This window comes from Oncorhynchus nerka, linkage group LG6 (assembly GCF_034236695.1).
Source record: "Oncorhynchus nerka isolate Pitt River linkage group LG6, Oner_Uvic_2.0, whole genome shotgun sequence".
In the NCBI taxonomy this organism is placed as follows: domain Eukaryota; kingdom Metazoa; phylum Chordata; class Actinopteri; order Salmoniformes; family Salmonidae; genus Oncorhynchus; species Oncorhynchus nerka.
The window spans coordinates 11,496,900-11,512,483 of record NC_088401.1 but is presented as its reverse complement, the minus strand read 5'-3'; the positions used below and the strand labels follow the sequence as shown (position 1 = coordinate 11,512,483).

The 15,584-nt window shown below is 46.5% G+C and overlaps 1 protein-coding gene across 3 annotated transcripts in view; it reads left to right on the top strand.

Moving 5' to 3' along the window:
• Positions 1-3,646: 3,646 nt before the first annotated feature.
• Positions 3,647-15,584, top strand: part of LOC115125528 (U2 snRNP-associated SURP motif-containing protein-like) — a 49,364-nt gene continuing 37,426 nt past the window's right edge. For 2 of the 3 annotated variants that reach the window (XM_065019263.1, XM_065019262.1), the window contains exons 1-6: positions 3,647-3,735; positions 4,496-4,594; positions 4,915-5,026; positions 7,885-8,024; positions 8,133-8,203; positions 10,208-10,299. In XM_065019263.1, the coding sequence (XP_064875335.1) occupies positions 3,691-3,735; positions 4,496-4,594; positions 4,915-5,026; positions 7,885-8,024; positions 8,133-8,203; positions 10,208-10,299 (559 nt within the window). In that variant the 5' untranslated portion in view covers positions 3,647-3,690. Of the gene's footprint in view, positions 3,736-4,495; positions 4,595-4,914; positions 5,027-6,913; positions 6,945-7,884; positions 8,025-8,132; positions 8,204-10,207; positions 10,300-15,584 lie in introns of those variants that run through there. The other variant, XM_065019264.1, reaches the window with a different exon arrangement.

The following is a 15,584-nucleotide window of genomic DNA, read 5'->3' as shown; positions in this document are numbered from 1 at the left end:
CACCTCCCTGACAAACGCCCTTCTCCTCCAATTGCTCAATTTGGCTGGGAGGCCAGCACTAGGAAGAGTCTTGGTGGTTCCAAACTTCTTCCATTTAAGAATGCCGGAGGCCACTGTGTTCTTGAGAACCTTCAATGCTGCAGACATTTTTTGGTACCCTTCCCCAGGAGCTAGGAGCTCTACGGACAATTCCTTTGACCTCATGGCTTGGTTTTTGCTCTGACATGCACTGTCAACTGTGGGAACTTATATAGACAGGTGTGTGCCTTTCCAAATCATGTCCAGTCAATTGAATTTTCAACAGTTGGACACAAATCAAGTTGTAGAAACATCTCAAGGATGATCAATGGAATCAGGATGTACCTGAGCTCCATTTTGAGTCTCATAGCACAGGGTCTGAATACTTGTGTAAATAAGGTATTTCTGTTTTATAATTTTAATACATTTGTGCAAAAAAAAATCTAACCTGTTTTTGAATTGTGATTATGGGGTGTGTGTAGATTGATGAAGATTTTTTATTTAAAAAGAATCAATTTTAGAATAAGTCTGTAGTGGAATAAAATGTGGGAAAAGTGAAGGGGTCTGAATACTTTCTGAATGCCCTGTATGTTACAGTATTTACAGTACATATTCCAAAATGTGCCCTTATGCACCATACGAACAGTACACCATATGTATCCTCTATACCAGAGGAAGGTCCTAAAAAAGCATCTCAAAATTGGAGGCCCTAAAAAAGCCTCTAAAAAATTGAAGGCCCTAAAAATTGCCAGAATCCACCCAAGTCTTAGTCTGTTCTCTCTGCTACCGCATGGCAAGCGGTACCAGAGCATCAATTCTGGGACCAAAATGCTCCTGAAGCCATAAATAAGACTGCTGAATAGTTATTAATCAAATGGGTACCTGGACTTTCTGCTTTCACCCTACCTACATGTACATATTACCTCATTCAATCATCCCAACTACACTACATGACCAAAAGTATGTGGACACCTGCTCGTCAAACATCTCATTCCAAATTCATGGGCATTAATATGGAGTCGTTCCCCCCCTTGGCTACTATAACAGCCTCCTCTCTTCTGGAAAGGCTTTCCACTAGATGTTGCAACATTGCTGCAGGGACTTGCTTCCATTCAGCCACAAGAGCCCTAGTGTGGTCGGGCACTGATGTTGGGCGATTAGGCCTGGCTCGCAGTCGGTGTTCATATTCATCCCAAAGGTGTTTGATGGGTTTGAGATCAGGGCTCTGTGCAGGCCAGTCAAGTTGTTCCACACCAATCTCGACAAACCATTTCTGTATGGACCTCGGGGGCATTGTCATGCTGAAACAGGAAAGGGCCTTACCCAAACTGTTGCCACAAAGTTGGAAGCACAGAATCGTCTAGAATGTTATTGTATGCCGTAGCGTTAAGCTTTCCCTTCACTGGAAGTAAGGGGCCCAAACCATGAAAAATAGCCCCAGACCATTATTCCTCCACCAAATTTTACAGTTGGCACAATGCATTGGGACAGGTAGCGTTTTCCTGGCATCCACCAAATCTACATTTGTCTGCTGGACTGCCAGAATGTGAAGCGTGATTCATCACTCCAGAGAAAGCGTTTCCACTGCTCCAGAGTCCAATGGCGGCGAGGTTTATGCCACACCATCCGGCGCTTGTCATTGCACATGGTGATCTTAGGCTTGTATGCGGCTGCTCGGCCATGGAAATCCATTTCATGAATCTCCCAGCAAACACCGTTGCTTCCAGAGGCAGTTTGGAACTCAGTAGTGGGTGTTGCAACCGAGGACAGACCATTTTTACATGCTACGTTTTACAGCACTCGGCGGTCCCGTTCTATGAGCTTGTGTGGCCTACCACTTCACAGCTGAGCCGTTGTTTCTCCTAGATGTTTCCAATTCACAATAACATAATTTACAGTTGACCGGGGCAGCTCTAGCAGGGCAGAAAGCTGATGAACTGACGTGTTGGAAAGGTGGCATCCTATGAACGTCACTGAGCCCTTCAGTAAGGCCTTTCTACTGCCAATGTTTGTCTATGGAGATTGCATGGCTGTGCTCTCGATTTATATATCTGTCAGCAACGGTTGTGGCTGGAATAGCCGAATCCATATCCCAGGTATTCCTCGTATATAGACTGTATACCAGTGGTGTAAAGTACTTAAGCTCAAATACTTTAAAGTACTACTTAAGTAGTTTTGGGGGGTATCTGTACAATACTTTACTATTTATTTTTTTTGCCAACTTTTACTTCACTACATTCCTAAAGAAAATAATGTACTTTTTACTCCATAGATTTTCCTTGACACCCAAAGTACTCAATACATTTGTGGTGTATTTCCCAGTTCATGGACACTCTTGCTGACAGTTGTGGCTGCTTTGTGTGATGTATTGTTGTCTCTACCTTCTTGCCCTTTGTGCTGTTGTCTGTGCCCAATAATGTTTGTACCATGATTTGTGCTGCTACCATGTTGTGTTGCTGCAATGTTGTTTTTATGTTGTGTTGCTACCATGCTGTGTTGTGATGTGTTGCTGCCTTGCTATGTTGTTGGCTTTGGTCTCTCTTTATGTAGTGTTGTGTTGTCTCTCTTGTTGTGATGTGTCTTTTGTCTTATATTTTATTGCATTTTTTTATTTTTTATTATCCAAGGCCCCCGTCTCCCACGGGAGGCCTTTTGCCTTTTGGTAGGCCGTCATAGTAAATAAGAATTTGTTCTTAACTGACTTTCCTAGTTAAATAAAGGTTAAATAAAAATAAATAAAATAAGCATTTTGACAGGAAAATGGTCCAATTCACACACTTATCAAGTGAACATCCCTGGTCATCCCTTCTCCTTCTGATCTGTTATTGTTTTTTTAAAACCTAACATTAACCCTGACCCTAACCCTAAAATTAACCCTAGCTCCTAACCCTAAAACGAACCCTAGCTCCTAACCCTAAAACGAACCCTAGCTCCTAACCCTAAAACGAACCCTAATCTTTAATGTAATTCTAACTCTAATTCTCACAACACTAAAACCCTAGATAAAAGTTGGTCAAATTTGAGATATTTTAACACGTACACACGCACACACACAGAGAGGTTTGGCTATAAATGGCTCCATCTGGTGTAGCAAATGAAGCATCGCTTCTCAAATACATGTTTTCAGGTTGTCTGAATGTGTGATTTTGGCTTGAAAAGCCATGTGTCAACAGGTCGTCAATAGACAAGTTGGGTAATGCAATTTAAACCGTGGTGAATAAAATACTCAGCTATCATACTTGAGTAAAAGTAAAGATACCTTAATAGAAAATGACTAAAGTAAAGGTGAAGGTCACCAAGTAAAATACTACTTGAGTAAAAGCCTAAAAGTATTGGGTTTTAATTATACATAAGTATCAAAAGTAATTGTAATTGCTAAAATATACTTAAGTACTTTACACCACTGCATTTAAATATGGAGTAGGCACCAACCCTACAAAAAAGAAATAACGACTGTGATTTACAGTTGGATGATTAATTAACAGTTCTAGTTGTTGTTGTTTTTTATCCAGAAGCGTATTATTGCAAGGCCACCATTTAGGTAGTAGGCCATTCAAACCACAACAAAGCCATGCAAACAGTCATCGATATTTCTTTATTCGACTATTTTGGACTAGGTTAAAAAAAAACGTATCCCAAAATCGGTAATTGATTAGCGTTAGCACAACCAAGATGGCGGACCGAACGCCAGGTGGTTCGCAGAAATCTAGCGCAAAGGTGAATTTATTAATCGACATTTACTTGATGCATTGGCAATTAAACTCTATACGAACGGTCTATTGTAGTTTGTGTGGTTATAAACGTTGTGCAGTTATTGCCATACGTGTTCCTAATTATAAGGGGCGTTTGTGTACGAAACGACCACTTAGCTAATTAACGCTAGCTAGCTAGCTAGCTACTGTAAGGGCCTGATACACCGGTATTTTTCCTGTTTTCAAACATTGGACTGATTTCGCCATGTGTTTATCGAGTTAGCTGATTACTATTATAGCATTTGGCTCCATTTAGCTAGTTGCTGTGAGTTGGTGCTTGTTTTTGGTTGTTGCACCAGCGTGGTGAATAAATAAATACTGGCTAGCTAACAATAGCCTCCACTAGTCCTTTGCCGTTTTGAGGCTGTAGCTGGTGGACAAAAATCATTGGACCCGCCGTAGGCCTCCTGACAGACTGTGATAACTACCTTAGTTAGCTAAGCTACTGACAAACTCAACATTTCGATCATTCCAATTCAACAACACATCAATACTATCCACAGTATTAGGAAATAGCCAGTTGGCTATTAGCTAGCTAGCAACAACCTGTCATTTCACCAGTTAGCATACTGTAAGCTGGCTGTTTCTCAACTGTGTCTGTCAGGTCAGCGTGCAACCTCAAGGAAAATGCACAAATGAGTAATCTCTTAACTGTTATTGTAATGAGACATGTGAGTTTATTCAATTCTTTAGCTATCGAAGTTGTCTTTTATTTACATTTGTAGGCGCTACTAGAGAGCAAGTTGAAGTCCTTCAGCATTGGCAAAACGGTCGTGCCCAAGAGGACCCTAAGCAAGAAGGAACAAGAGGAAATAAAAAAAAAGGTAAATATAAGTGTCAAAAATGTATTTCATGTTACAAGTTACAAGTTGTGGCCCAAACAAGGGATCAAATTGAAATCTGGATATGCCCTCGTGTTTGTTTTGGGCAACATCCTAATGCACCTTGCATTTTCGATAAACTTGATCATTCCAATGTGGATTCCTGTAGCCTTAACTGTCTGTGTTTAAATTAGATTGTTGAATCAGTGTCGTGTATATTAGAGAAAACGGAAAGTACAATAAAGTATTTATTATTGGACAAGTGCTCTGGTATTGTGCTCTGGTATTGTTGTGAGAGATGTTGATGGTCTGGTCCTTGGCAGGAAGATGAGCGGGCAGCTGCAGAGATCTATGAAGAGTTCCTGGCTGCGTTCGAGGGAGGAGAGGGCAAGGTCAAGGCCTTTGTCCGGGGAGGCATTGCTAATGCAACTAAAGGTAAGTAGAACCAACTCAAACTGCACAAAACTATCAGGGATATTTTTTAGCTAAATATTAAATGTGTAGTTACAGTTGATGTCAGAAGTTTACATACACCTCAGCCAAATACATTTAAACTCAGATTTTCACAATTCCTGACATTTAATCCCAGTAAAAATTCACTGTTTTAGGTCCGTTAGAATCACCACTTTATTTTAAGAATGGAAATGTCAGAATAATAGTAGAGAGAATTATTTATTTCATCTTTTATTTCTTTCATCATATTCCCAGTGGGTCAGAAGTTTACATACCCTCATTGCCTTTAAATTGTTTAACTACGGTCAAACGTTTTGGGTAGCCTTCCACAAGCGTCCCACAATAAGTTTGGTGAATTTTTTCCTTGCTCACACACGCTTTTTCAGTTCTGTACACACATTTTCTGTACGATTGATGTCAGGGCTTTGTGATGTCCACTCAAATACCTTGACTTTGTTGTCCTTAAGCCAGTTTGCCACAACTTTGGAAGTATTCTTGGGGTCATTGTCCATTTGGAAGACCCATTTGCGAGCAAGCTTTAACTTCCTTACTGATGTCTTGAAATGTTGATTCAATATATCCACATAATTTTCCTTCCTCATGATGCCATTTCATTTGTGAAATTCACCAGTCCCTCCTGCAGCAAAGCACCCACACAACATGATGCTGCCACCCCTGTGCTTCACGGTTGGGATGGTGTTCTTCAGCTTGCAAGCATCCCCCTTTTTCCTCCAAACATAATGATGGTCATTATGGCCAAACAGTTCTATTTTTGTTTCATCAGACCAGAGGACATTTCTCCAAAAAGTACGATCTTTGTCCCCAATGTGGAAATGTATTTATACTTGCATGCTATTGTTTGTACAGATGAACGTGGTACCTTCAGGGGTTTGGAAATTGCTCCCAATGATGAAGCAGACTTGTGAAGGTTTACAAAAAAATTCTGCGGTCTTGGCTGATTTCTTTTGATTTTCCCATGATGTCAAGCAAAGAAGCACTGAGTTTGAAGGTAGGCCTTGAAATACATCCACAAGTACAACTCCAATTGACTCAAATTATGTCAATTAACCAATTCGAAGCTTCTCAAGCCATGACATAATTTTCTGGAATTTTCCAAGCTGTTTAAAGGCACAGTCAACTTAGTGTATGTCAACTTCTGATCCACTGGAATTGTGATACAGTGAATCTTAAGTGAAATAACTTCTCTAGGGTAGTGGACAGCATTGGGAATTTTGGATGAATAGCGTGCCCAAATTAAACTGCCTGCTACTCAGCCATAGAATATGCATATATTTAGTAGATTTGGATAGAAAATACTCAGAAGTTTCTAAAGCTGTTTGAATTATGTCTGTGACTATAACAGAACTCATATGGCAGGCAAAAACCTGAGAAAAATCCAACCAAGAAGTGGGAAATCTCAGGTTTGTAGTTTTTCAACTCTTGGCCTATCGAATGCACCGTGTCTATGGGGTCATATTGCACTTCCTAAAGCTGGCAACAGTCTTTAGAACCTTGTTTGAGGCTTCGACTCTGAAGTGAATGAGAGGGGAATGAGTCAGAGGTCTGCCAGAGAGAACGAGCTGGCCAGGCTCGTTCACGTGAGAGTTAGCTTGCGTTCCATTGCAATTCTACAGACAAAGGAATTCTCCGGTTGGAACATTATTGAAGATTTATGTTTAAAAACATCCTAAAGATTGATTCTATACATCGTTTGACATGTTTCTACGGACTGTAACGGAACTTTCTGCTTCTAGTGATCACGTGTCATGAATTTGGATTACTGGGCTAAACGCGCGAACAAAAAGGAGGTATTTGGACATAAATGATGGACATTATCAAACAAAACATTTATTGTGCAACTGGGATTCCTGGGAGTGCATTCTGATGAAGATCATCAAAGGTAAGTGAATATTTCTAATGCTATTCTTGACTTCTGTTGACTCCAACATGGCGGATATCTGTTTGGCTTGATTTGTTGTCTGAGCGCTGTACTCAGATTATTGCATGGTTTGCTTTTTCCGTAAAGCTTTTTTGAAATCTGACACAGCTGTTGCATTAAGGAGAAGTGGACCTAAAATTCCATGCAAAACAGTTGTATTTTTATCAATATTTATTATGAGTATTTCTGTAAATTGATGTGGCTCTCTGCAAAATCACCGGATGTTTTTGAACTACTGAACGTAACGCGCCAATGTAAACTGAGATTTTTGGATATAAATATGAACTTTACCAAACAAAACATACATGTATTGTGTAACATGAAGTCTTATGAGTGTCATCTGATGATCATCGAAGGTTAGTGATTATTTTTATCTCTATTTCTGCTTTTTGTGACTCCTCTCTTTGCCTGGAAAAATGGTTGTGTTTTTCTGTGACTTGGCTCTGACCTAACATAATCGTTTGGGTTGCTTTCGTCGTAAAGCCTTTTTGAATTCGGACACTGTGGCTGGATTTACAACAAGTGTATCTTTAAAATTGTGTAAAGTATAGTTGTATGTTTGAGGAATTTTAATAATGGGATTTCTGTTGTTTTGAATTTGGCGCCCTGCAGTTTCACTGGCTGTTGACGAGGTGGGACGCTAACTTCCCACATAACCTAGTGAAGACAGATGGTTACTAGTTTGTTAACAAGAAATTTGTGTAGTGGTTGAAAAACAAGTTATAATGACTCACACCTGTATGTATGTAAACTTCTGACTTCAACTGTACGTTGGGGAGTCAAATGACCATTTTCCATTGTCTCTGTGTATTGGATAAATACAGTTGTGAGGTATTGTACATTCTAGTAAAAAAGAAAAACTAGACTCTCGTGTTGACATACTGTATGCTTTTTCCTACAGAGGAGGCTGCTTCCGATGACAAGAAGGGCAAGCTGTATAAACCCAAGTCTCGCTTCGAAACAACAGCAGCAGCACCAGCGAAAAGCAGCTTCCTGCCTTTGGATATCCCTCCACAGTTTTTAACATTAGATAAAAAACATGTATGTATTATTGCAACAAGCATTTATTAACCAAAATAGGTAGTCCTTTTACTGGCTTCTTCAAAAATGAAGAAAAATAAACTTACAAAAAAACAAAAAACTTTTCAGACACTGAAGAAAACAACTGAAAAGGGAAAGAAGAAAAGCAACCTAGAGCTCTTTAAAGAAGAACTGAAACAGTAAGCCATTTTCACATCCCTCGTCTTTTGCTCCATGTTGTCACGAAAAGGGACACAACGTGGAGATAAGGAATAACAAAATAATGATTAACTAAAGTAAACTAAATACAATTAACAATGGTGTCAGTAATCAGTGGTGTAAGTGAGTGTTTGCGTGTATAAATGTGATAATGAGGGGTGTTAAAAAGGTGTCAACGCAAACAAACAAAACAGCCACAAACAAAATCTATCAGGGTGTCTGCATGGAGAGAGTCTCCTCAGTGAATGGGGAAGAGGTGTATTTATCCCAAGCCCAGGTGTGTCCCATGTCGCTGACGACCCTCCCGGCTCCGCCCCACCGACATCCTAAGAGCAAAGAGAGAGAATTCGGCAGACAGAGTGGGAGGGTCATCAAAATGTACAGTCGTGGCCAAAAGTTTTGAGAATGACACAAATATTAATTTTCACAGTCTGCTGCCTCAGTTTGTATGATGGCAATGTGCATATACTCAAGAATGTTATGAAGAGTGATCAGATGAATTGCAATTAATTGCAAAGTCCCCCTTTGCCATGCAAATGAACCGAATCCCCAAAAAACATCTCCACTGCATTTCAGACCTGCCACAAAAGGACCAGCTGACATCATGTCAGTGATTCTTAAAACAGGTGTGAGTGTTGACAAGGACAAGGCTGGAGATCACTCTGTCATGCTGATTGAGTTCGAATAACAGACTGGAAGCTTCAAAAGGAGGGTGGTGCTTGGAATCATTGTTCTTCCTTTGTTAAACATGGTTACCTGCAAGGAAACAAGTGCCGTCATCATTGCTTTGCACAAAAAGGGCTTCACAGGCAAGGATATTCTTGACCGTAAGATTGCACCTAAATCAACCATTTATCGGATCATCAAGGACTTCTAGGAGAGTAATTCAATTGTGAGGAAGGCTTCAGGGCGCCCAAGAAAGTCCAGCAAGCGCCAAGACAGTCTCCTAAAGTTGATTCAGCTGCGGGATGGGTGCACCACTAGCTAGTACAGAGCTTGCTCAGGAATGGCAGCAGGCAGGTGTGAGTGCATCTGCACGCACAGTGAGGCGAAGACTTTTGGAGGATGGCCTGGTGTCAAGAAGGGCAGCAAAGAAGCCACTTCTCTCCAGGAAAAACATCAGGGACAGACTGATATTCTGCAAAAAGGTACAGGGATTGGACTGCTGAGGACTGGGGTAAAGTCATTTTCTCTGATGAATCCCCTTTCCCATTGTTTGGGGCATCCGGAAAAAAACTTGTCCAAAGAGGACAAGGTGAGCGCTACCAACAGTCCTGTGTCATGCCAACAGTAAAGCATCCTGAGACCATTCATGTGTGGGGTTGCTTCTCAGCCAAGGGAGTGGGATCACTCGCAACTTTGCCTAAGAACACAGCCATGAATAAAGAATGGTACCAACACATCCTCCGAGAGCAACTTCTCCCTACCATCCAGGAACAGTTTGGTGATGAACAATGCCTTTTCCAGCATGTTGGAGCACCAAGCCATAAGGCAAAAGTGATAACTAAGTGGCTCTGGGAACAAAACATTTATATTTTGGGTCCATGACCAGGAAAGTCCCCAGACCTTAATCCCATTGAGAACTTGTGGTTAATCCTCAAGAGGCGGGTGGTCAAACAAAACCCCACAAATTTAGGCACTCCAAGCATTGATTATGCAAGTGGGCTCAGGATGTGGCCCAGAAGTTAATTGACAGCATGCCAGGGTGGATTGCAGAGGTCTTGAAAAAGAAGGGTCAACACTGCAAATATTGACTCTTTGCATCAACGTCATGTAATTAGTCAATAAAAGCCGTTGACACTTATGAAATGCTTGTAATTATACTTCAGTATTCCATAGTAACATCTGACAAAAATATCTAAAGACACTGAAGCAGCAAACTTTGTGAAAATTTATATTTGTCATTCTCAAAGCTTTTGGCCACGACTGTACTTGCTTATTGCATTAGATTGCATAATATCATATTCTCTGTCTGTATCTCTCAGAATACAGGAGGAGAGAGATGAAAGACACAAGATAAAAGGCAGAGTCAGTCGATTCGAACCTCTCTCTGGGATGGAGGGAAAACGCTCCTCAAGTAAGTGTCTTCTGTATGACTACTGACAGGGTAAGGTTAGGCTGGAGTCCAAACTCATTTGTTCTGTTTCAATGGTTAAACAGAGCATGTCAGTTAAGATTTCAGGCTAGGAAACCGCTAGACTATCTAAAATACAAAAATACCTTTTGGCTGACTGGCCCCCGCCTCTCAGACCCGTTGGCTGACTGCCTAGAACCCCCCACACACACACACACACACTGTCTCGAATCCCCCCATACTGACTGTCTCGAATCCCCCCCATACTGACTGTCTCGAATCCCCCCATACTGACTGTCTCGAATCACCCCATATATTGACTGTCTCAATCCCCCCATACTGACTGTCTCGAATCCCCCATACTGACTCTCGTCCCCCTCCTCCTCCTCATACTGACTCTCCTCCCCCCCCTCATACTGACTCTCGTTCATCCTCCTCCTAATACTGACTCTCGTACCCCTCCTCCTCATCATACTGACTGTCCCCCCCTCCTCATACTGACTGTCCCCCTCCTCCTCCTCATACTGACTGTCGTCCCCCTCCTCCTCCTCATACTGACTGTCGTCCCTCCTCCTCCTCATACTGACTCTCGTCCCCCTCCTCCTACTGACTGTCCCCCTCCTCCTCATACTCTCCCCCCTCCTCCTCATACTTTCGTCCCCCCTCCTCATACTGACTCTCGTCCCCTCCTCCTCCTCATACTGACTCTCGTCCCCCTCTCCTCATACTGACTCTCGTCCCTCCTCATACTGACTCTCGTCCCCCTCCTACTGACTGTCCCCCCCCATCCTCCTCATACTGACTCTCGTCCCCCTCCTCATACTGACTCTCGTCCCCCTCCTCCTCCTCATACTGACTCTCGTCCCTCCTCCTCCTCATACTCGTCCCCCTCCTTATACTGACTGTCCCCCTCCTCCTCATACTGACTCTCGTACCCCTTCCTCATCATACTGACTCTCGTCCCCATCCTCCTCATCATACTGACTCTCGTCCCCCTCCTCATCATACTGACTCTCGTCCCCCTCCTCATCATACTGACTATCGTACCCCCTTCTCATCATACTGACTCTCGTACCCCCTCCTCCTCATCATACTGACTCTCGTACCCCCTCCTCCTCATCATACTGACTCTCGTCCCCCTCCTCATCATACTGACTCTCGTCCCCCTCCTCATCATACTGACTCTCGTCCCCCTCCTCATCATACTGACTCTCGTACCCCCTCCTCATCATACTGACTCTCGTACCCCTCCTCATCATACTTACTCTCGTCCCCCTCCTCCATACTGACTCTCGTCCCCCTCCTCCCCATACTGACTCTCGTACCCCTCCTCCTCCTCCTACTGACTCTCGTGCCCCTCCTCCTCCTCATACTGACTCTCGTCCCCCTCCTCCTCCTCATACTGACTCTCGTACCCCCTCCTCCTCATCATACTGACTCTCGTCCCCCTCCTCCTCATCATACTGACTCTCGTCCCCCTCCTCATCATACTGACTCTCGTCCCCCTCCCCATACTGACTCTCGTCCCCCTCCTCCCCATACTGACTCTCGTACCCCTCCTCCTCATACTGACTCTCGTCCCCCCTCCCCATACTGACTCTCGTCCCCCTCCCCATACTGACTCTCGTCCCCCTCCCCATACTGACTCTCGTCCCCTCTCCCCATACTGACTCTCGTCCCCTCTCCCCATACTGACTCTCGTCCCCTCTCCCCATACTGACTCTCGTCCCCCCCCTCCCCATACTGACTCTCGTCCCCCTCCTCATCATACTGACTCTCGTACCCCCTCCTCCTCATCATACTGACTCTCGTCCCCCCTCCTCATACTGACTCTCGCCCCCTCCTCCTCATACTGACTCTCGTCCCCCTCCTCCTCATACTGACTCTCGTCCCCCTCCTCCTCATACTGACTCTCGTCCCCCTCCTCCCATACTGACTCTCGTCCCCCTCCTCCCCATACTGACTCTCGTCCCCCTCCCCATACTGACTCTCGTCCCCCTCCTCATACTGACTCTCGTCCCCCTCCTCCATACTGACTCTCGTCCCCCCCCATACTGACTCTCGTCCCCCTCCTCATACTGACTCTCGTCCCCCCTCCCCCTACTGACTGTCCCCCTCCTCCTCCTCCTACTGACTGTCCCCCCTCCTCCTCCTCCTACTGACTGTCCCCCTCCTCCTCCTACTGACTGTCCCTCCTCCTCCTCCTACTGACTGTCCCCCCCTCCTCCTCATACTGACTGTCCCCCCCTCCTCCTCATACTGACTGTCCCCCCCCTCCTCCTCCTCATACTGACTGTCCCCCTCCCCTCCTCCTCCTACTGACTGTCCCCCCTCCTCCTCCTCATACTGACTGTCCCCCCCTCCTCCTCTACTGACTGTCCCCTCATACTGACCTCCCTCCTCCTACTGACTCTCCCTCTTCCTCCTCCTACTGACTCTCGTCCCCCTTCTCCTCCTCCTACTGACCTCGCCCCCTCCTACTGACTCTCGTCCCCCTCCTCCTCCCTCATACTGACTCTCGTCCCCCTCCTCCTCATACTGACTCTCGTCCCCCTCCCCATACTGACTCTCCCCCCTCCCCATACTGACTCTCGTCCCCCTCCCCATACTGACTCTCGTCCCCCTCCCCTCATACTGACTCTCGTCCCCCCCTCCCTACTGACTCTCGTCCCCCTCTCCCCATACTGACTCTTGTCCCCCCTCCCCATACTGACTCTCGTCCCCCTCCCCATACTGACTCTCGTCCCCCTCCTCATACTGACTCTCGTCCCCCTCCTCCCCATACTGACTCTCGTCCCCCTCCTCCTCCTCATACTGACTCTCGTACCCCCTCCTCCTCCTCCTGCTGACTCTCGTACCCCTCCTCCTCCTCATACTGACTCTCGTCCCCCTCCTCCTCATACTGACTCTCGTCCCCCCTCCTCCTCCTCATACTGACTCTCGACCTCCTCCTCCTCATACTGACTCTCGTCCCCCTCCTCCTCCTCATACTGACTCTCGTACCCCCCCTCCTCCTCCTCATACTGACTCTCGTACCCCCTCCTCATCATACTGACTCTCGTCCCCCCTCCTCATACTGACTCGTACCCCTCCTCCTCCTCATACTGACTCTCGTCCCCCTCCTCCTCCTCATACTGACTCTCGTACCCCCTCCTCCTCCTCTGTCCCCTCTCTCCTCCCCTCCTCCCTCCTCATACTGACTCTCGTCCCCCTCCTCCTCCTCATACTGACTTTCGTCCCCCTCCTCCTCCTCATACTGACTCTCGTCCCCCCCTCCTCATACTGACTCTCGTCCCCCTCCTCCCTCATACTGACTCTCCCCTCCTCCTCCTCATACTGACTCGTCCCCCCTCCTCCTACTGACTGTCCCCCCTCCTCCTCATACTGACTCTCGTGCCTTCCTCATCATACTGACTCTCGTCCCCCATCCTCCTCATCATACTGACTCTCGTCCCCCATCCTCCTCATCATACTGACTCTCGTCCCCCTCCTCCTCATCATACTGACTCTCGTCCCCCTCCTCATCATACTGACTATCGTCCCCCTCCTCATCATACTGACTATCGTACCCCTCCTCATCATACTGACTCTCGTCCCCCCTCCTCCTCATCATACTGACTCTCGTCCCCCTCCTCATCATACTGACTCTCGTCCCCCTCCTCATCCACTGACTCTCGTCCCCCTCCTCATCATACTCTACTCTCGTCCCCCTCCTCATCATACTGACTCTCGTACCCCCTCCTCATCATACTGACTCTCGTCCCCCTCCTCATCATACTGACTCTCGTCCCCCTCCTCATCATACTGACTCTCGTCCCCCTCCTCATCATACTGACTCTCGTCCCCCTCCTCATCATACTGACTCTCGTCCCCCTCCTCATCATACTGACTCTCGTCCCCCTCCTCATCATACTGACTCTCGTCCCCCTCCTCATCATACTGACTCTCGTCCCCCTCCTCATCATACTGACTCTCGTCCCCCTCCTCCTCCTCATCCCCCCTCCTCATGCACTCTCGTCCCCCTCCTCCTCATACTGACTCTCGTACCCCCTCCTCCTCCTCATACTGACTCTCGTACCCCCTCCTCCTCCTCATACTGACTCTCGTCCCCCTCCTCCTCCTCATACTGACTCTCGTACCCCCTCCTCCTCCTCATACTGACTCTCGTACCCCCTCCTCCTCCTCATACTGACTCTCGTACCCCCTCCTCCTCCTCATACTGACTCTCGTACCCCCTCCTCCTCCTCATACTGACTCTCGTACCCCCCTCCTCCTCCTCATACTGACTCTCGTACCCCCTCCTCCTCCTCATACTGACTCTCGTCCCCCTCCTCCTCATACTGACTCTCGTCCCCCTCCTCATACTGACTCTCGTCCCCCTCCTCATCATACTGACTCTCGTCCCCCTCCCCATACTGACTCTCGTCCCCCTCCCCATACTGACTCTCGTCCCCCCTCCCCATACTGACTCTCGTCCCCCTCCTCCTCATACTGACTCTCGTCCCCCTCCTCCTCATACTGACTCTCGTCCCCCTCCTCCTCCTCATACTGACTCTCGTCCCCCCTCCTCCCCATACTGACTCTCGTACCCCCTCCTCCTCCTTATACTGACTCTCGTACCCCCTCCTCCTCCTCCTCCTCATACTGACTCTCGTACCCCCTCCTCCTCCTCCTCATACTGACTCTCGTACCCCCTCCTCCTCCTCCTCATACTGACTCTCGTACCCCCTCCTCCTCCTCCTCATACTGACTCTCGTACCCCTCCTCCTCCTCATACTGACTCTCGTACCCCCTCCTCCTCCTCATACTGACTCTCGTACCCCCTCCTCCTCCTCATACTGACTCTCGTACCCCCTCCTCCTCCTCATACTGACTCTCGTCCCCCTCTTCCTCATCATACTGACTCTCGTACCCCCTCCTCATCATACTTACTCTTGTCCCCCTCCCCATACTGACTCTCGTACCCCCTCCTCCCCATACTGACTCTCGTACCCCCTCCTCCTCCTCATACTGACTCTCGTGCCCCTCCTCCTCCTTATACTGACTCTCGTCCCTCCTCCTCCTCCTCATACTGACTCTCGTCCCCCTCCTCCTCCTCATACTGACTCTCGTCCCTCCTCCTCCTCATCATACTGACTCTCGTCCCCCTCCTCATACTGACTGTCCCCCCCTCCTCCTCATACTGACTCTCGTGCCCCTTCCTCATCATACTGACTCTCGTCCCCATCCTCCTCATCATACTGACTCTCGTCCCCCTCCTCCTCATCATACTGACTCTCGTCCCCCTC